Source organism: Equus przewalskii, chromosome 2 (genome assembly GCF_037783145.1).
Source record: "Equus przewalskii isolate Varuska chromosome 2, EquPr2, whole genome shotgun sequence".
Classification (NCBI taxonomy): domain Eukaryota; kingdom Metazoa; phylum Chordata; class Mammalia; order Perissodactyla; family Equidae; genus Equus; species Equus przewalskii.
In genome coordinates this window covers 37,439,975-37,461,439 of record NC_091832.1, presented here as the reverse complement: position 1 = coordinate 37,461,439, position 21,465 = coordinate 37,439,975, and the positions used below count along the sequence as shown (strand labels likewise).

At 52.2% G+C, this 21,465-nt stretch overlaps 1 protein-coding gene across 23 annotated transcripts in view; it reads left to right on the top strand.

The window, feature by feature from the left end:
- Positions 1 to 21,465, top strand: part of FHAD1 (forkhead associated phosphopeptide binding domain 1) — a 130,622-nt gene that overhangs the window by 90,317 nt on the left and 18,840 nt on the right. For 13 of the 23 annotated variants that reach the window (XR_011535367.1, XR_011535352.1, XR_011535369.1 and 10 more), the window contains 8 exons: positions 2,236 to 2,343; positions 5,788 to 5,895; positions 10,414 to 10,587; positions 12,423 to 12,648; positions 14,200 to 14,284; positions 16,109 to 16,266; positions 17,957 to 18,116; positions 19,323 to 19,455. Coding sequence is in view for 17 of the 23 variants with exons in the window: in XM_070602467.1 (XP_070458568.1) it covers positions 2,236 to 2,343; positions 5,788 to 5,895; positions 10,414 to 10,587; positions 12,423 to 12,648; positions 14,200 to 14,284; positions 16,109 to 16,266; positions 17,957 to 18,116; positions 19,323 to 19,455 (1,152 nt within the window). In the remaining 6 variants the exon portion in view is untranslated. The remainder of the gene's footprint in view (positions 1 to 2,235; positions 2,344 to 5,787; positions 5,896 to 10,413; positions 10,588 to 12,422; positions 12,649 to 14,199; positions 14,285 to 16,108; positions 16,267 to 17,956; positions 18,117 to 19,322; positions 19,456 to 21,465) is intronic. The other 10 variants (XR_011535370.1, XR_011535361.1, XM_070602507.1 and 7 more) reach the window with 3 other exon arrangements.

Sequence of the window (21,465 nt, the reverse complement as noted above, 5' to 3'; positions counted from 1 at the left end):
CTGGACACAGTTCTCCAGCCATTAGTGGCCTAGGGCAGGACTCTCTTCTCCCCTGTTGAAGAAGTTGTACTTCTATTGATATGCCCATACTAGCTTTTGGGAAGCTCTGTTACACTGTTCACTCATCCTTACCTTGTGGCCCGCCCCAGATCCCCGAGTCTTTTTTACATAATGCTTTCGTTAGCTCTTCAGTCCTGAGGCAGCACAGAGGAGTGAAGAGTGCAGGCTTTGCAGCCCAGTGAGACACAGGTTCAAATCCAGCTGCAGCACTTACTGGCTGAACAGAGCTCTCAACTCCCACCTTCTTTAAGGGGCGGCTGTGAAGAGTAGAGATAACGTACAGTGAAGTGTCTGACCCAGAATCACGGCTCCATAAGTGGCAGCTGTTATCATCATCACCCCGGCCACTTCTGCTTCTCCTTCTACTTCTGTCTAGGTGTCATTGTCTATCAACCCCACTCCATCCCTACTCCTCAGCGTAGCTCCTGGCCCACTCCCACTTGGGGAGAAATAAGGAGACTGCTGGGCGGAGCCTCTGAAACAGGATCTGAGCCGGACAGGGAGATGTTTACGGGGTGGGTCTCCCTACAGCTGTGCTCTGTGGCCCTCGGTAAACAGTGTCACGGAGGCCTGGCCCTGAGTTATTTCTCCAAGGGTAGCGAGGAGGAGGAGGGGCTCACAAAGGGTCGCCGGGGCCAAATGCCACGCAGAGGTCGACAGCACGGGGTCAGGGAGGCCCTTGAATTTAGAGCTTTCGAGGTCACGGGGGACTTCAGGAGAGACTTAAGGAAAGCGTGGTGGGGGAAGCCTCGCTGCAGGAGGAGCTGTGGCCGGGTCACCCCAGGCCTAGGAAAACGTCAACCCACTTGTCCTGCAGAACCTCTGCATGGTTTCTTGTCAGGGGAATCTGGGAGAAAAGTCCCAGACACAGACTTCGGGCAACCTCAATCGGTTATTTGAATTTTTCTTTTTATTAGACCCTCTGCCGCATCATCACACAGGCCTTTGGGGACAACAGTATCACTAGGTCCTGATGCGAGTTTTGAGGTATCGTCACGGGTCGATTCCCATTGCCCGCCTAGGAACTTGGGAGCAAAGCGGCTGAGCGGGACGAGGCCTGTGTATGAGTGGGGCGAGGACGATCCTCCCCGCGGGCCGTCTCAGCTGCCGAGGAGCTGCCAAGGGGAAAGTCCCGAGTGTGGACGTGAGGTCAGGTGTCGTGGGGCCAGCCCCAAGTCACTGGAAAGTTCCTCGAAGTCTCTTTCGCAAATTACAGGGGAACCTCTTACCTCGAATCCTGCCTCAAACGTTCAAAATACACGTGAAACCCCCACGACGGTGCTGTTGTGCTGCCCTGTTCAGCGCTGGCATTGGAACGGCTGGGTGTCGGGGGGTTTTCAACGACTCTTCTCTGTGAAAGACATAGTATTTCAGCCATATTATGGATTAAATACTTATGCAGACTCGTCTGGGACCCTAACCACCGGTTGTAATGGAAACTGTGTTCCAGATGTGTGACAGTCAAGCTGGTGTTTAAAACACAACACATTTGAAAATCGAGGTGCCCTTTCTTGCAGTGACTAGAAACAGGGACCTTCCCAGCAATTTATATCCTTCGGTGATTTGTGTTAGGCCATTTAATTGAATAGCTTATCAGCAAGCAACTTCCTACTGAAAATTCCTTGATTATAGGACCAAATACAACCACGGTTTCTTCCCTGCATCCTCTCCGAGCGCCCCCTGTGAGGTCACCTCCGCCCATTCTAGAAATTGGTATATTGTAGCTCATTAATTCAGTCCACCACCCTCCTCTTGAAACCCGATCTCTTTAGGAGATTTGTTTCAATAATGGGAAATTCCATTATTAATGAGGTGGTTCTTCTTATCAGAGAGGCTGCCTGGCACAGTGGTGAGAGCTCGGGCTTCCAAATGTGACAGGCCTGGTTCCCTCTGCTCACCCGCTCCCCCAAGGCCAGGCCCGTGCGTCCCTCCACACGGGGCTCAAATCCTGGCCTCACTGCTGACCAACTGCATGGCCCTTGGGCCCTCACCAGCTTTCTGTTCCTCAGTTTCCTCATCTGGAAGATGGGCCACTAACTTCTCTGGTGGGGTTGCCGTGAGAGTAAACTGTGTGAGAAGGGCTGCCCAGGGACCTTGGCATGCGAGACCAACCCCTGACAGCTTAGCTATTATCATTATTGTTAGTAACCAAAAAGACTGGCCATTGATTTTCAGGTTTTGGAGAGCAGCATGGCCCACGAGAAAAGAAAAGCGAAGGAAGCCTTAGAGACAGAGAAGAGAAAAGTTCAAGATCTGGAGAACCATTTAACCCAACAGAAGGAGGTATGAGGAGCAGAGAGGGAGGATGTGGGCCACGGCAGCCAGAACGCCTTGGGAGGAGCTCCAAGGCCGGACGCAAGGCCGTGTCCCGTGCCTGATAGAGAGGATGGTGGACAGCAAGCAGAGGCCCGAGCATCACCTCCGTCACAGTGGCCAGTGTGCCATCGGTCAGCTTAGTAGCTGTATGACCGAGGGCAGAGCGCCTAACCCCGTGCCTCAGTTTCTTCATCTGTAACATGGGGATGCACCAGTCCCTGCCCCACAGGATTAAATGAGTTAATGTCTATAAAGTACTTAGAACTGCGCCCCGCACACAGAGGGCCCTCTGCAGAAGCGTTCCCTGCTCAGCTTCTGGGGAGGAGAGATGCACTCCAGGAGGACCCCAGGGTTGGAGTCTGGGTCCGTCCCTCCTAGTCATCAGAAAGTATTGCTGATGCAGCCCAGCATGGGCGCAGTAGGAAAACACTGCCTCCTGACTCCAGCCTCCTGGGTTCCTAGTCTGCCCCACAGACCCTCCCCGGGCTGATGGAAGGGCAGAGACACAAACAGTGCGGAGTCAGATGGAGTAGACAGGCACATAACGAATCCTCAGGGCGGTCGTGTCCGGCAATCGCCAGAGGTCAGTGCCTTCTGGAATGGATGAGAAGTGCACCCTCAAGGAGAGGGTGACATGGGGAGGAGCAGGGGCTTCCAGCAGCTGGGCAGAGCTGGGGGCATCCACATCCAGCCACCCCGCCAGCCTGGGGACTGGGCCCCCAGCCACGCCTGCCTGGAGCCGCCGTGAGAGGCAGGCCCCAAGGTCGAGAGGAAGGATGTTGCTTGAGTTGGCCTGGACACCCAAGTCACGCCCTGGAAGTCAAAGAAGGGCTCTCGGGAGCCTGGAGGCAGGGAGACGTTCCCTCAGCGACCCGTAATGGCATCCCCATGAGCCAGGCTCCAGGGACGGGAGCCACAGACAGACGCATGCCGGCCCTCGTGGAACTCCCAGAAACAGAGCTGGTGACTCAGTGAATTGTCTAATTCCGTTTCATGCATCTAGCCACAAATATTTACTGAGCACCTGCTGCATGCCAGGCCCTGTGGGGGGTCAGGGACCGGGGCTGTGCCCTCCAGAGCTTCCACACTGGGATAGGGGACACCCCTGTCAACATGTACACGGGAGGACTCCAGAGCCACAGGCACTGTGGGGAGGACAAAGAGCGTGGCTTAGAGATTGGCCTGCAGGCAGGGAGGGCCTCTCTGAGGAGGTGACGTTGAGTGAGACCTGGAAGGGAGACAAAGAATGAGGGGAACATCTTGGGGGAGAGAATGCCCTGGGGCAAGTGGGCCAAGTGCAAAGGATCGGACCCGAGTTAGTCAGGGGGTGGGGGCAGGGGCCTGAGGAGTGAAATAAAGCTGCAGCAAGATGGAAGCCGAATTAGGGGTCAGGGGGGAAAAGCAGGAAGGAGACAGAGTGGGCAAAGCAGGGCATGACAGGAGAGCTTAGTGGGCTGAAAGTGTCAATTCTGGTTCCAGTTCCAGCTCTGCCCTAACATGCTATGTGATCCTGGGCAAGCCCCTTGCCCTCTCTGTACCCTCCTTTGTAATATGGTCTAGTGACAGAACCACCCTAGAGGTTTGTCGTGAGAAGTCAATGCATTCATTGTGAAGCACCTGCCTGGTGAGGTCAGAGTCGTCGAAGGGTGGGGAGGATGTGTGCACAGCAGGGCGGCAGTGGGGCATGCTGCACAGTCAAGCAAAGACCTTGGCAGTGGCACTTGCCAGCCTATGCAGGTAAGTCAGGTCAGAATCCAGGTGGTGTGAGGGTACACCACACAGAGCAAGTCTTGTTAAGGGATGGGACCCAAACCGTTGGTCCACTCTGTCCCCAGAGCAACCATTTTACAGATGGATCAGGGGTAGGGGTTTGAAGCGTGGGCTCCTGCTGGGCGGTGGAGCAGACTCTGTGCCAGCCTAAGTGTGAACATATAAGCATGTCTCCTGCCTCCAGGCAGGGTGGGGTTTAAATCAGGAGGACAGGTAAGGCAAGGTCGGGTGGGAGAATGGTTAGGATGGGGCACTGTCCTCCGAGCATACACCACTGCTTCCTGGTGGTGTGACCTGGCACGTTTCTTGTCCTCTTACTGCCTCACTTACAGCCTCTGTGTCCTCACCTGCAAAGTGGGGATAACTGGGCAGCTGCTATCTGAGTCTTGCATTCAGCACACGGTGCCAGGCACTCGTGTCGCAAGCATTTAAAGCTTGGTCAGCGTCGTCATTGTTATTCTCATTTGTAATATGCCAAGCAGTGCATAATACACCCTCCTCACGGGGCGTGCAGAAGGGCGCAGGGGGCCTCTGACGACAGGCAGGACATAGCTTGGCGGGGGTGCTGGACAGTCTTAAGCAGCCTTGGCAGTGGGGACCTCCCAGCTGGTGCAGGAAGGGGAGTCAGAGCCCGGGTGTGGTGGGAGGCCCGTGTCCAGGGGCAGCATGGATGGAGGCCACGGACCCTACACAGGAGCCGCAGGGCTGCTGGGACGAGCGCCGCCGCTCCAGGGCCGCGCATCCCCAGATCTCACCCCCGCCCCCAGCATAGCATTCCCTGTAACAACTTCCTGTCATCGTTCTATTTGCCAAATAATGCGTGTTCACCAAAGAAAATTTAGAAGATACAGACCAGTGAAAAGCAGAAAATATAAGTGATCATAATCCCAATTCCCCCAAAATACCCACTATTTACATATCTCTCAGTCTGTCTGTGCATGTATACATATACTTAAAATATTTTTCTTGGGAGCTTTCTGTCTGTAGGGGGAGGGGACCATGACTGCATGAGTTTCGACAGCTGCAGGTAGAGGTCTTCAGCCCCTCCTGGGGCTCGTGCAGGTGAGGCTGGGCTCTAACTCCCTCCCCATCACCGAGTCTGCGGGGTGTGCCTTCTTACTTCCAAACTCTCCTGGACATCAGTTTTTGGATCCAAGCCTTTGTAGGCTGGGCAGGGACCACCAGTGTGCTTTGAAGCCACAGGCATCGAGCCTGCGGGACAGGAGGCCTCTCCCCTCACTTTGCCTCTCCTGCCCCGCCCCCCAAGAAGCCAGGTACTTCCCAACAAGGGCTCACAGTGGTGCCAGCACCGGCCAGTTTAGTCGGTGGCTCAGTGCCAAACGCCTTGACCTGAACACTCACCAGCCTCTCACTTCCTGAACGCCAGCCCAGAAATCCTGAATGACGAATCACTCTCTCTCTGTGCACATGACTAACCGAGACGTGACTGCCAAGCTCGCGCCGTGGTGGGCTCGCCAGACTCCGGCCTCTCTCGCCAACAGGCGTCCTGTTCCTGGAGTTCTTGTCCCCTGCCCCTGACTCACTGGTTTCGACAATTACTAACCCTGGGTTCCCTTTGCAATGTCATTTCCCTTCCTTTCTCCTGCACACGCCCTCCAACCACTTGTCATTGACTTCCAGATCTCAGAGAACAGCATCGCCTATGAGAGACACAGAGCGAAGGAGGCCATAGAGAAGGAAAAGAAAAAGGTACAAGATCTGGAGAACCGCATAACCAAGCAGAAAGAGGTACGAGTCCCAGAGAGGAAAAGGCACGGAGGAGCTGGCGTGGCTAAGAGCAGGCTCTGGAGGCAGGCGGTCTGAGTTCAAATCCTACCTCTGCCACTCTCTGGCTGAGGGATGTTAGGCAAATCACTTACCATCTCTGTGCCTTGGTTCCCCCACTTATGAAATACAGAGGACTCACTGGGTTGGAGGCTTGATTGCTAACGTGCACACAACACACATAGAAAAAGACCTGGCCCTCAGTGTGTGCTGTGTGTGGGCTGCTTTTATTATTATTGTCATTACAAGCTCACAGCCAGGAAGTGGAGGGGCAGAATCTGAACCCAGGACTATCTGACCCGGGAACCCTTCGTTGTCACCCCTCCTCTCTCTGCTGTCCTGGAGCTTCGTGTGGGCTCACTGTCTAGGGTAAAAGAGGGGTGTCAGCATATGGATGCCTCAATTTCTGATCACCTTGATGTCATTTCCCCACCAGAACTTGTCATCATCACCAGCATCCCCTTGGTCATGAAACCATATTTACATTATGACTGGGAGTAGTAGGCGTGGGAGGAGCAGAACTTGTTGCACACGACCCGGGCTTGGGCGCCTCCCAGCTGCAGGACATAATTCACTCCCCCTAGGTCCCAGCACTACTGGGAACACACACGCACACGTGCACACACACACACACACACACACACACACTCTCTGGCCAATATCTCAAAAGTCAAAGCAAGTGATCAACACACAACCAGACAACCGTGGGTTAAATTTAAATACAGATAAATATAATTTCAAAGGATTTTCAAGACCACGTGGGACTAAAAAGGTCTTTAAATCTATTCATATCAATCTTGAATCATTTTCTTCGAAGTATGGTTCACGAACATTAGCACGCCCAGAATCACTGGGGGCTTTGTTTTAAATGCCCGTTTCCTGGGCCTCCCCCCCGAGACCCTGATTCAGCGTCTGTAGTGGGGACTCAGGAATCTGCATGTTCCCAGGCAGCCCAGGTGGTCCTGGCACGCTTGGAACAGCTCTGCTTGAGGGGGACTAGGGTCCGTAAGCCACATCTGGATCACATACCAGTCCTGGGCACCCCTTAAAAAAAAAGAGGCTCCTTGAGTAACTGGAGTGTGTCTGGAGAAGGCAGACCAGAGCTGGGTGAAGTAACGCAAGGCTTGTCAGCTCCGGGCTGACGCGCTTCTGGAGGGCTCGCTGTGTGCAGGCACGGCCCACAGGCCGAGAGGGCCCGGGAGGAGCAGCCTGTTTACTCGCAGCCGCATTTCCCCAAATGATTCACTGCGGATCTTCTGTCAAAGCCTTCAGTTACGGGCAGGGGAAAAGGAGAAATTAAAAATTTAAATGGATCAGAAATGAGACTAACAAAAAAAACTGTGTATCGTGAAATCAGTGAATGGGTCACAATTTTACTCTAGCCGTTAGAGGGAGAGGGAAAGCCCAGTGGGCGTACAATTCACTAGATGAAAATGGACCAGTTGCTCGTGGAAGCTGGACCATTCTTGGTCCTCAGCCCAGAGAGAGTTCCTCTTAAGAATCATCATACAGAGGACTCTGCAGTGCAACCAACAACCTTAAAACAATGGTGACGTGAGGGTTGGGTCTTATGACAACCCTCCAGGCAGGCTGGTAGCATCACACCAGACAAGGAGAAAGGGAGCTCCAAGCCCGGGACTCCCCCTTTGCCAGGAAAGACCGAGGAAGCACAAGGTCAAAGACCCGCTCAGACGGAGGGTCGCTGATGTGCATGCTGTTTCACTTGTATACACAGCAATGGAAAGATTGCATCTACACAGGCGAAAATAGGTTTTATAGAAGAGCAAGAGGAGGGAGAGGGGAGAAAAATAAGCTCAGACCCGTGGGAACAGTGAACTTTGTTCTCCTGTGTTTGAATCAGCTGCTAAGTCACTGGCAAGGAGAAAAGACTCCGGCCAGCGTGTTCTGCCCCCAGGCAGCTTCTTGGCCCATCAGAGAAACCATCTCAGCTTACTGTGCCTTCTCTGGGATAGCTGGAGTGTTTTGCTGTGAGCTGTAGGGGACAGCCTGCTCTGTGGGATGCCAACCAGCATCCCCAGTGAGCGTCTCTTAGGCAGGGTCTGCACATTGTCTGCACTGGGATTTCTCAACAGTAATGGTGATGTTCAGACCCCAAAAAAAGAATCAGACAGAGGTCAGAGGTGAACCAAAGAGAGTGAAGTGACTCCCAGGTGAGACTTGCCAAAATCACATGATGAAAATGGTTTTTGTTTTTCAAAAAAAATCAGTTTCCTTTCTCAATTATAGAAGAAGCAACTGTTTGCTCTAAAAAATTTTTTAAATACAGAAAATGACTCGGGCTGGCCTTGTGGCCGAGTGGCTAAGTTCGCACGCTCCACTTCAGTGGGCCAGGGTTTCGCCGATTCAGATCCTGGGCACAGACATGGCACCGCTCATCAAGCCATGCTGAGGCAGCATCCCACATGCCACAACCGGAAGGACCTACAACTAAAATATACAACAGTGTACCAGTGATCTTTGGGCAGAAGAAGAAGAAGAAAGAAGATTGGCAACAGATGTTAGCTCAGGTGCCAATCTTTAAAAAAAAAAGAAAATCACTTAGAAGAAAATAAACTCCCCATGATTCCACTGAGCAGTTATCGCTGGTGACATTTTGATGTGACTCCTTCCAGGCTGTCTGTATATTGATCATTATTATAGACAAATATCGATTTATTACAAAGTGAGTTACACAGTTAGATTGTGCACACTGATTTGAGTGCTGTCTCCACGTCATTGAACATTCTTCCACGACCTGCCGTTGAAGGATGACCTGGGTTTACACTGTGTTGGGTGGACCCCAATTCATTTACTCTTCCCCTACAGTCAGGCACTGGGGCTGTTTCCCACTTTTCGCTAGTGTAAAAACTGCTTGGCCTGGGGGCCGACCCCGTGGCCAAGAGGTTACAGTTCTGTGCGCTCTGCTTCAGCGGCCCCAGTTCTCCTGTTTGGATCCGTGGCGCAGACCTGCTCCACTCATCAGCCGTACTGTGCAGGCATCCCACATACACGATAGAGGAAGATTAGCCCAGATGTTAGCTCTGGGCTAATCTTCCACAAGCAAAAACAGAGGAAGATTAGCCCAGATGTTAGCTCTGGGCTAATCTTCCACAAGCAAAAACAGAGGAAGATTGGCAACAGATGTTAGCTCAGAGTGAATCTTCCTCACACACACAAAAAAATGCTTGGCTGAACAACCCTGCAGAGCAGTCTTTGTGCATGTGTGTGGTTACATCCTTTTGATAAATTCCCAAAAGTGGAATTACTGGGTCACAGGGTATGAACATGTTCAGGTTCATGATACATGTTCCCAAATAACCCTCCAGAAAGGTCAGGCCGGTTTACACTGCCACCAACAGAGTCTGAGTATGCCCAGCACGACATCTCAAGAATGCATTTTAGATTAGATTAAATCACGTTCATGAAAAGGCTATGTACACTGTGATTCCAACCATACGACACTCTGGAAAAGGCAACACTGTGGAGACAGTAAAAACATCAGTGGTCGCCAGGGGCTGGGTGGTGGTGAGGGGAGGGGGTGAGGAGGAGCAACACGCAGGGTCTTTAGGGCAGTGAAATGACTCCGCGTGATACTGAGACGGCAAATCCGGGGCGTTCTACATTTGTCCACACCCACAGAATGTGCAACACCAAGACTGAACCCTAATGTCAGCTGTGGACTTCGGGGGACTATGATGTGTCAGTGTAGGTCCATGGGTTGTCACAGATGCACCATCTGGTGGGGGGTGTTGATAATGGGGAAGGCCACGCATGTGTGGGAACAGGGGGTACCTGGGAAATCTCTGTACCTTCCTCTCAATTTTGCTGTGAACCTAAAACTGCTCTTAAAAACAAAGTCAAATAAAGAAATGAAGTTCGTAAAGCGCCAAGCACAGTGCCTGTCACAAAACCCACATTCCACGTTATTTCAGGAGGGGCTCGGGGAGCGTAGAATTTTGACAGTCAAAGGTTAGAAGAATGAGCTCCAGGAGGAGGGGTGAGATGTGCAAGGATGGGGCGCCTGGAGGCCAGTCTTGCAGGGCCTGGAGGGAGGCGGGGAGGTCATCCCAGGGCCAAAGCCACGGAGGAAAGCGCAGAAATGTCCTGAAGGCAGGTCCTGTGATGAAGGGGTGAAGGAACTCACATTTATCCTGGCAAATTGATTTAGAGAGAGACATGACAGCCCTCCTCAAATGTTTAAAGGGCTGTCTCATAAAAGAGAAAGAAAACTTACTCAGTGGGCTCCAGGTGACAGAACTGAGCTCAGAGACCAGACAGACATCACAACGAGACAGATCTCAGCTGAATGTAAAAAAGAGTTCAATAATAATGGGAACCTTCCAGAGAAAGCTCTGGACTTAAAAAGGATCAACAGAAAAATAACAGGGTAGAGTTTGCCTCCTCTCTGCAAACGGGAGGGGGAGGGGGCGGTAAACATTTATTCCTGAATTTCTGGTAATTTGGTGTTTGTTGTTTGTCTAGGAAATAGATTTAAAAGAGCAGAAAGAAGACGTTTTAACTAATAAATTAAACAATGCACTGGCCGTGGTAGAAGAGACTCAGAAAACAAAGATGGCGGAAAGTCTGAAAGCAGAGAGCCTGGCCGTGAAGCTGAACGAGGCCTTAGCTGAACTGGAAATGGCTAAGACAAAAGTGGTAAGTCAGCGCCTTTCGGAGGTGGGAGAGTTCTTCCGTCGAGGCAAGACGACACCGCCACCAGCAGCCGCGGCTCAGACGAGGGCCCCTCGGCCTCGGCTTTGTTGGCATCCCCGGTTGGATAACTCTTTCTTGTGGGGGACTGTCCTGTGTGTTGTAGGATGACTTAGTGTCATCCCTGGTCTCTACCCACTAGATGCCAGAAGGACCCCAAGTGTGACAATCAGAAATGTCTTCAGACTTTGCCAAATGTCCTTTGGGGGCAAAATCGCCCTCTGTTGGGAAGCATTCGTTTAACATGTAAGGCGAATAGAGGCTGTGATGCCCACTCTCCAGGGCTTTCTAAGATACTGTGATTCAGGGTCCTCACAGGATCAGGGTGAAGGACTGAGGAGCCCCAGAATTTAGTGATCGGAGACTATCCTGCAGACTTTAAGATAATGTTTTAAAATTTTAGCTCAGCACTCAAAGCCCTCCACCATCAGGTCTCAGTTTTGCACTCGTCTGTCATTCATACTTTCCACCGACAGGCCTGTGGGCAAGGAGGTAATGAGGATTAATCTGGCAGAAGTGCACAAAGTGAATTTGAGAGGGACTGGCCTTGGAGAGACCAGCTCCGAGTGTGGCGTGAGGTGGCTGTCGCTGTGGTCCAGAAGCACAAGGACCTGGACACTTGGGGCGGCAGAGGAATGGAAAGGAAGGAGTCGCTGTGGAGAGAGGTACAAGAGAAGAGGCGGGATTGATAACTGACTGAATAGACGTGAGAACCAAAGAGAGGGAGATGCTGAAGGAGACAGGCGCGCTTCAAGCCAGGGCACCCGGGGAGATGTTGGCATATGGTGGCATATTGATGGAAATGGAGGACCAGAGGGAGGACTTCCTCATGCGGGAGGGACCCTCTTCTGGAGAAGATGAAGAGCTCAGACTGAGGCGAGGGTTGGGTATCACAGTTCAAAAGTGCCCCAGACTTTTGGTGGTACAAGAGAAGTTGGAGAAGAAACAAGACAAGACATCTACATTTGAAGATAGCCTCGTGGGTGTGATGGTTGAAACAGCGGACGTGCGTGAGCTTCTCAGGCAAAGAATTTGCACATCGGGAGGCGATGGGAGGCCGGTGTCCAATGTGCCAACCATCAGCCGGAACCGGGAGCAGGAGTATGATGTCATCCAGAGAGCAAAGAAGGCACGGTCGGAGAAGCGGGAGGGGAGCTCGGATCAGGCACCGAGAGGGAAGCGCAGAGCAGAGCCTCAAAAAGAGAGGGCACTCATGGGAAAGGGTCTGGTTTGCCGTTTGGGGATCTTTGGCAATTTTTGTTTTTAAGAAATACGCATTCATTCTCTTTTTTCTTGTAAAATTGTGCATTCATTAATTCGACAAACATTTATTGAGCATTAGTGTCTAGAGGCTGTGGCAGGGATCCAGGCGCTGACACTGGGGGTATATTGGTAATAAGCAAAGATGTTTCTGCTCTCCCAGAGCTTGCATTCTAGTGCGAGTGAGAAATAAAGATAATTCAGATGGTGATAAGCACCTCAGGGAAAATAAAACACCATGATGGACTAGAAAGTGTCTCAGGCTGCTGCTTTAGACAGGCAGTCAAGAAGGGCCTCCCTGAGGAGGTGACATTGGAGCTGAGATCTGAAACACGAGAAGGAGTCAGCCATGCAAGGAGCTAGGGGAAGAGTGTACCTTGCAGAGGGAACAGCATATGCAAAGGCCCTGAGGTGGGACCGGGATCAGTGGCTATGGGTCCAAAGGGGCCGTGTTGTTACTGTTGTTATTGTCATCATATCTAGCTCCCAAGAGCACATTAATCATTTCTCCATTCTCCCAGATCATGATGGGGGAGCAGCTGCAGCTGCAACAGCAGACAGTAAAGGCGCTCCAGGAGGAACAGGAATCACAGAAACACGGATTTGAAGACGAAATCATGGAATACAAGGAGCAGATCAAACAGCACTCTGAGACGATCGTGAGCCTGGAGGAAAGACTCCAAAAAGTGACCGAACACCACAATAAAATAGAAGGAGAGATTGCAAATTTGAAGGACAACGATCCAGGTTGGTCGGAAGAGATGCAGAGGAAATCTTAGTGTTCAGGGCGGGTTCTGATTATCCTGTGGGCCCCAAAAGGCTGATGGAAAAGAAAAGGCCGAGCATCATTTAAAAGCTCATTTATTCTCTACGGGCCCCTTTTCTTCCTGTTACACAAGGTTAGGGGCCCTCAGGGCCCAGGTTAGACAGAAGTCACAGCTATGAGTCAGGACACCCATTGTGCTGAGCCAGCCAGCCAGCGAGGCACACGGGGTGCCAGGGCCGTGAGGGGGGTGGGTCACAGCAGCGTGACCAGGAATCTTCTTTTCCACATGGAAACATCCCATGCAGGCGCCTTTCAAAGGCTCCTCTCTGCCCTCAGCAATCTGCGACTTTGTCTAATGCACTTTCATAACCAGCCGGGGTTTGTCTCATAAACAACAAAAAAAAAGGCTGAAAAAAAAACCTCAGAGTGGTGAGCACTTACTTGCCCTAAATGACCAAGGTAACGCATCTTATTGCAAAGACACTGAGCTCCTGGAGGAGAGTTCTGGCAGCAGAGGCCTCCAGCCAGGGTTCCTCCCCTCGGCACTGTTGGCCTTTGGGTAAGTCTCTGCGGTGGGGCTGTCCTGGGCGCTGTAGGGTGTTGAGCAGCATCCCTGGTCTCTACCTGTAATAGATGCCAGCAGCCCCCTCTACTCCAGTGTGACAAACAAAAATGTCTCCCGACATTGCCAGCTGTCCTCTGGGGGGATGCTCCTGCCTGGTCGAGAACTGCGGTCCTAGTGTTAATTTGAGAGCTGTGGGGTTCGCCTCATGCATTCATTCCCTCAACACTCTTAATTAGGCATCTGTTATGTTCCAAGGCACTGGGATTCAGTGATGAAGACAGGCAAGGTCCCTGCAGTCAGCCAAACGACTGCCATGATGGGTGACCCAGGATAAACGGGGCACCACGGCGAGGGCGTGGAGCGGGACTCAGTTTCCCAACCTTGGTCCAGGTTGTGTGTGTCGGGGGGGGGGGGGGGCAGTTGTTTAAGCCAGGATGTGAAGGATGACTACATCCTTGCCACCCCACACTGAGATCGGTGCCTGCCATAAAGCAGAAGTTGGGTGACTAAATGAGCGAGCGAACGTGTGGCTGAGTGGGGAGGATGGAAACCAGAAGGCAGTGGGCTGAGGAGGAGGCGGGAGGTGGGGGCAGGACAAGACTCTCGTCTGAGTGGAGAGGAGGAAACAGGGCAGAAGGTGTGACCCGGTGGTTAAGGCTCCACCTCTCACCAGCTTAGCTGAGCTGTCACCCGCAGCTTCCGTCACTCCTGCACCCATTTCTTCATGCATAAATGGAATTGATGATCCCTGCCTTATAGAGTAGCTCGAAAGATTTAATGAGCTTGTGTATGGGGGTGCCGCAGGCTGTGACACAGAACACATGCTGGGTCTCATTAGGAGGAGAGGGCTGCGGGGTGTAGGGAGTGTTTATAAGTTGGGAAAGATGTAGGTGTGTTGATAAGCAATGGGGAAGGAAGGCTTCCTTTGTGTGCAGACTGTAATAACGCTCGCGTGTCCCCGATTCAGCCCAAGAGAAGGAAACACAGCAAGACCCTCCAGCAGGGCCTCCGTTGGAGAGTGGTGCCAAAGACACAGTGTGTGACCACTTGATGTAAGTACCCGAAGCGTGTGCAAGCACAGACCAAACCCGCTGCTTCTGACCGTGTGGTCAGGATCTGAAAAAAGGAGTTGGGTCTGGGGTCTTCTCGATTCCCCTAGCAAATCAGGGTGGTGTCGTAGAAAGATGTGGGTAGATCTGTGTTCAAACCCCAGCTTAACACTCTCCAGCTGTGTGGCCCTGGGCAAGTCACAGGCTTTCTGTGCCTTCGCTTCTTCATTTTTAAAATCAGGCGGTACGTGCCAGGCGCATAGAAGTTGCTCAGTAAATCCTACCTAATACTATGATGAGCTATTTTTCCTGAGTACCTGCTCCAGGCAAGCCCGTTCCTAGGCATAAGCAGACAGTGGAGATTTCAAACAGTGGAGACCCCTTATTGGAGTGGGGTCTTGGAGGGGCTTAAAAGCTAAGAGTTTGGACCAAATGACCTTGAAGAGCCCTCCCAACCCAAAAGTCCATACCTTGAGCCTCAGGCAACTGAAAGTTTTCAGAGGAACAAAACCCATGGATGAGAAAGATCCAGAAAGCCACTGCCGAGCAGCATATAAGCAGGGAGGCACTAATGTGGTACAAAGAAAGGATTCAGAAAGTTTCCGAAGGCAGACAAGCCACCAGCCTGATCCGTGCTCCAAGTATCAGTTGCCAAAGTCTAATGTCACCAAGTTTTTACCCCTAAAAGGCAAAGATACCCAGCCTGCACATCCTGAAAAGTTCCAGACTGACTCCTCCTAGTAGGACTGTCTCTGAGGACAACAGTAGCCATGACTCGGAGAAGAGTCAGCACCCGTATTGCTCTTCTCTGGTCCACTTCATTAGCTCGTGCATGCCCTTGAGTCCTAAAGTTTCATCCTCAAGTTGGAAGAGTTATAGCCAAGGAGATTAGATGGATAGACAGACAGACACATACACACACACAGATCTTTTTTTTTTTTTTTTTGACATGCAACTTGCCAGTATTTTGCTTGATTTTGTGATAAACACACACTCTACCTTCAAAAGTCTATATAAGAAGAGTGTGGATTTCAAAAGCCTGTGAACTCAAGTGACATTAATACCTTCCCAAAGACTGAGGCTCTTGACCCCCTCGGAATGTGCAAGAGCACAGGTCTTCTTCCTGCCCCCAACACACACACACATATAACACATCTTCCTCAGGGCTGAAGTGTCCCACACCCGCTCAGAAATGCACACCGTGTGCTTCCCGCTTAACCCCCATCAAGGCGCCTCTGCCTGCCGTGGTGCTGGGCCCACTTCCCCAAGAACATTCTCCGCTGTGCATAGCCAGCCTCCCTGTCCACCAACCTGAGCATCATGGTGCCCAAGATGTCCTGACCTCTGGGGGGAAGGAATTGTCCTCATCTCCCCCTCTCTGTGTCCCCCCTGATTATCTGGGCCCCAAAGCCCCTACTTCCCCAAAGGGTCCCATGAACACCGTTCGTTCACTTCTGGCCCCAGCTCTCTCCATCAGGAATTAAAAGTAGCTGGTGAGAGAACGGAAGCCTTAATCTCCTCCTCTCTCTCTTTTCTTCCTTGTCCTCAAAAATCCCTGAACCCACGAAAAAATAGTGTCGCCTCCTCTTTCCACCAGAGATCAAGGAAGAAGTGTCACCCACATGCAAGTCATATTTCAACCTCAGACCAAACCCAGCTAGGATCCTTTGTTCCATCTCGAAGTATTTCTTTTTAAGGAAGGTGCATCAAAATGAATTTTTGTTTTGAGAATTTTTAAAGAGCATCCCCATCCCGCTTGCTGGGACTGGTGTCACATGGACCATCATCGATTGGGGATCATTTTGCCTTGTTCCTGGTCCCTTCCAGGCACCACGGAGACGGAGTTGAACTGACTGCGCCTGTGTTTGTGAATTTCAGAGGGGACTTATTGACTGCTCAGAAGGAAATCCTGTCTCAGCAGGAGGTCATCGTGAAGTTACGGGAAAACCTTACGGAAGCCCACAGCCGAATGACAGATCTGAGAGGTTTGTACAACTGCCCGCGTTCCTGCCCCACTGCAAGAAAGGAAAGAAACGGGGCTTGGGTCTTAGAAAGCTTGGCATTAAAAATCCCACTTGACCTGCCTTCCTGAGCTGTAACAGGGTCAGCAAAAGCTGTATCCTAATATGGCACTGATTCCGTACCCAGGGGCCGCGGGGAACACTCTCAGAGGGCTCCGCACCTCCGTGTTTAAATGCAACTTTCTTTTCCAGGGAGAGTCTCCTTTTACCACAGGGGGTTTTTCTCTGGGAGTGAAGGCTCAGAGGGCCGTGGTGGGCCTTCGTGGGGCAGGCCAGCCCGTACAAGCCTAGCGCTCACCAGCTCCAGGACCCTCAGCAATGTATTCTCCCCAGGCTGCCTTTCCTCTGATGCAAAGTCACCTACACACCGTCTTCCTAGGGTTGACGTGGACATGAGGGGCCACCCAGAATAGGGGTGAAATAACTCTGAGTTCTGCTCTCTTCTGGACGGACACAAAGAAGTTTGGCTGAATATTCCTACTTTGCTCTTCTTCTGTTCTCCCATCCTTTTGTCCTGCCTCTCTTCTTCCTGCTTCTCTCTCCCATCTCTAGTTCCCATCAAGCCAAAAGGCATAGGCAGGCAGGAGAAGGGAGATAGAACTAGGTTTGGGAAGTGGAGGGAGGGTGAGGAATGCTCTGCTCGTCTTGTCCCTGTCTCAAACCCCGTGCCTCCCAAAACCATCAGTGGTATTTGCTCCCTATGGCTGTACTTGTTAATGCTGCCACGGCATTTATGGCTGAGTTCTTCAAAGAAGAGTGGTTTTTCCATACCAATGTATGAGAAAGTGTAGTGGAGAGGTTACAAAGTCCAGTTCTAGAATCAGGAGACCCAACTCCGGATCTGCTGTTTATTAGTTGCATGACTTTAAGCGTGTCGCTTTACCTCTCTGAGCCTCAGTTCCTGCATCCGTGAAGTGGGGTTGTTAATAGTAACTACCTTTTAGGGTTGCCACAAAGATTCAAGGTAATGCAGGTGTCTTAGTTTGGATTTTCCCAGAACAAGCCCTGAGACCAGAATTCCACTGCAGGCAGCTCGTTTGAGAGGTGACCCCAGGAAACCACAGCAGTGGAGGTGGAAATGAGACAGGGAAGGACAGAAAGCACATAACTCTGGTGCTGTCAACCAGGGTCCACAGTAGGCACTGGAGCTTCCTTCTGCAGGGCACTGCTGGTGGATGGGTGGAACGTGCCCTGGGGTGCCCACCTGAGGAGGAGGGAGCTGGGCCATGTACTCGTCTCCACCTGTCTCTGGTTGGAGGCTGTTGCACCTGGCAGACACACAGCAGAGCAGGCTCCAGAGGGCTTAGAACGCCCTTTGGCAAACAGATGCAAAAGCAGGCAGCTGAAAGTCTGCCAGAGTGCCCTAAAATGCCACAGGCGCGCAGGCAGGGCCCTGACGCATCTGCCGATGTAGTGCTGGGGGAAAGCAAGAGCACACGGGCCCTGAGAGAGCAGGCACTGGCTAGGAGGCGACGCATGTGCGGTATTCTGCTGTTGTTTGTGAAGATGCCAACATCGTGACCATTACTGAACCCCCTGAGAACTCCTGGAGGGCGGACCCGCCTCGTGGTTCTTGTGGGCCTGGCAGGTCTGCTGTGGCCCTAGCGGAGACCCAGGTGGGAGCCCCCCTGGCCAGCATTCATGTCATTCCCAGGGGAGCTTAATGAGAAGCAGAAGATGGAGCTGGAGTGGAACGTGGCGCTGGTCCAGCGACAAAGCAGAGAGCTGAGTGTGCTCAAGGAAAAGATGGCGCAGATGACCAGCCTGGTGGAAAAGAAGGACAGGGAGCTGGAAGTCCTCAAGGAGGCGCTCAGGTGTGTGGGAAGGCCCACATGGAGTGGGGATCCCAGGCACACCCAAGTGCCTGAGGAGCCTTCCACAGAGAGAGGGGGCTCAGTAAATGGGGGTTGAAGATTTGAATGGATGAATGAATGAATGAATGAATGACATGTGCTTCATTACTTCACAGCCTCATCAGTTAAAAGAGAGCTTTGCTTAGTTCTGTGCTTCTCAGACATTCCTGTCCAATATTCCAGATGACAAGTCTCAGGTCTTAAATGCCACTTCTTCCAGGAAGCTTTCCATCACTCGCCCTCACCAAACGTAGCCAAGGGCTCCTGCTCTGCCTGAGGTCCCTCCGCCCCTGCTCCACCTAACCTAACGCTTCTTACACCTCCAGGCTGCAGCTGTCTTTTCAGCTGTCTGCCTTCCCCATGAGGACAGGGTCTGTGTAACCTTGCCCGGTATTGACTCCCAGCATTCACATAGTGCCTGGCACATAGGGAACTCACTAAGTATTTATTGAACAGATGTATAAACTGGAGGTCAGAGGTCAGCTTAAAATAAATATAAAATACCATTATCCCATAGATTAGTCTAAAGAAATACATGTGAGTTTGCATCTTCGTCCGTAGCTTATCCATATTTTGACATAAGAGTAATGTCTTCCCCAAGAAAGTGTGAGTATCATGGACGTCTCGTGTATACCCTGTACCTGCTTGTGCCTCATGGCTCATGGGCAAGGCAGGTTCACATAGTGGTTACAAGAGCAGGCTCCAGACTCAGGCTGCCTGAGTGCAAAACCAGGAGCCTCCACTTACGAGATCCATGACCGTGGGCAAATGGCTGTGTGTCTCTCTCCTTGTCTGTAGAATGGGGTGAGGAGGATCCCCAACTCACGGGGTTGTTATGAGAAATAGAAGCGTTAACACATACAAAGTGTTTGAAATGGTGGACGCGCAGTAAATGCCCCTATAGGTGACACAGCAGGGGTCCCACCGAGCCCGTGTAGGAAGCCAGGAGGGTAGGTGCCTACCGCTGTGGCCACTCTCCTTGAGGTCCCCTGAAACCAAATTCTCTAGCAGTCAGCGGGCAGGACGCTTGCAGGCTCGAAGGCTTTGGTTGCCTGTGACAGTGGAGCTCCCTTTCCCATTCTGCCAGTGGTTGCAAAGGTAGCTCACGGGTCCCAGACCTCGTGCTGCCGGCCAGCCGGCTGCCCAGTGACATCCTCTCTGCCCCAGGGTCTCCCAAGAGAAACACAAACTCCAGCAGCACAGGGAGAAGGAACAGAAGCCCAGGAATGTGAACCAGACGTGTGACATCTCGGTGCAGATAGAACCAATCCACACTGACATTCTCTTGAGCAGCCAAGAGGTGAGTGCCCGCCCGGTCCTGGGTGCCCGGAAGGACGTGCTAAGAAAGAGCTCAGTGGGGGCTTTTGAAAATAGTTTCGTTGTAAGTTCCAAAAATACTACTTGCTTGTGTGAAGTGTGTAAAGTGGAAACTAGCAGTCCTGCCCCTGCGCTTTGCAGTCACCAGAGGTTACGTCTGTCAACCGTCTGGCATGAGTGCCATCAGACCTTTTCCTCACGGAGACCACCGTGCTCTCATACAGTCGTGACTGTGCGATGGTTGAAAACCAGGCTTGGTCCGTCTGCCTGGGTTCCAGTCCTGACCCCTCCTCTCGGAAACTCTGCCACCTCGGGGAGCCTCCTGTCTGCCAGTTCCCTCGTCTGGGAAGTGAGAGTAATGACAGTCACCACCTCTTGGGGTTGTTGAGAAATAAATTTTATTTATACACACAAACCTATATATATATATATATATTTACTTAATAGATTTTTTTTGCAAAATAATGATATCAAGCCATATGTATTCTGCAACTTTTTTTTTTTTTTGCACCTAGCACTGTTTAATGGGCGTCTTTGCAAGTAAGTCTATAAAGATCTGCTTTATTCTTTTAAATGGCTGCATAGAATTCCGTTGTGTCCCTTTGGTCCAACCAGTCCCCTGTGGATGGACGTTCAAGTTATTTTTACTGTTGCACGATGCTGCATTCATATCCTTGTGCGTATGCAGAACAAATTCCTAGATGTGAAATTGCTGGGTCCAGATGACACTCGCAGCTGTGCTTGACAGGGCCAAGCGGCCTTCCCAAAGAGCCGTCCCCTGTGTGCCCCGGGGCAGCCTCCTGGCGACTTCTCTCTGGGTGTCTGCCCAGGAGCCTCACGCGCCTGGAAGTCCCAGCTGCGTAGCACATGGGAGTGAGAGCAAGAACAGCCTTCACCACGCCGTCCTCGAAGGCGGCACCCACACCCTGTCCCCACGGCTGGGGCTGATGTTCGCCGTCGTCCGCGTAGGCTGACCGTGGGGTGCAGGGGTTCTTCGAGGCCTTGGTTTCCTGGAGTCCGGGGATGGCCTTTCTCCCCTGGCTTTATGAAACCGGAGAGCGGGGCGTTTCGGTAATGGGCTTTGAGCTTTCACTTGGAAACGGGGCCAAATGTGTCAGCTTGCTTTCCTGCTTTCTCAAAGATGCCTTTCCTCTGCCAAAGAGCAGTGAGCCAGGGCCGCACGCAGCTTGAACGAAAGGGCCCGGCGGCCCGGCCAGCTGTCCTTGGCTCCCATCAATCTCCGTCCAGAGCACTTGAACAGAAGTGGCTCCTCGTTGGTCAGGGCGGCCGCGAGCGGGGCCGCAGCAGGTCGGCGCAGCCATAAGCTCTGTGGGGCAGGGAGCGGGTCTCACTCCTGTCGGGATCCCAGGGTCTTAGCGCAGGACCTGGCCCACATTCGGTCACTCCTTCAACAACTGTTGAGCACCTGCTGTATGCCAGCCCTGTGCTGGGCACACGGGAGGATGTGCAGGGTCCCTGCCCACCCCAGACCCCCTCCGACTCTGCATTGTTTGCTGGAATGGATTGTTGACAGGATGCGCGTGGTTTTTAGTTTCTGTCATGAGGTGGGATTACTTGAGCGGGCAGGGAGGCTGCAAGATGAAAGGAAGAAAGTATTTGCTGCTCCTCAGAGTGGTTTCCACTCTCAGGCTGCTTCCTGCTTTCCAAGCCAGAATGGGTCAGAGGGCCTAAGAGTTGTATGAGAAAGAATCTCCGTCTTCTGTAAATAAACAAATTCCCAGAAGAGCCGGGAGGAATGGTCACGTTGGGCTCAGGCGTGCTCTTCCTGCAGAGTAAAAGCTGTCTCTGAGCCTCGCGGCTGCGGCTGCCCCACCCCCAAGGCCAGCAGCTCTGGCCCTCCTCCACACTCCTGCACGTGCACACACACACACTCACTCACACACACAGGACACTTCAGGCGTTTACTCCCAGGGCAAACATACACCCTCAAAGAGGGCAAGGCCAATGTAGAAACGACCCCGCACTGGACCGG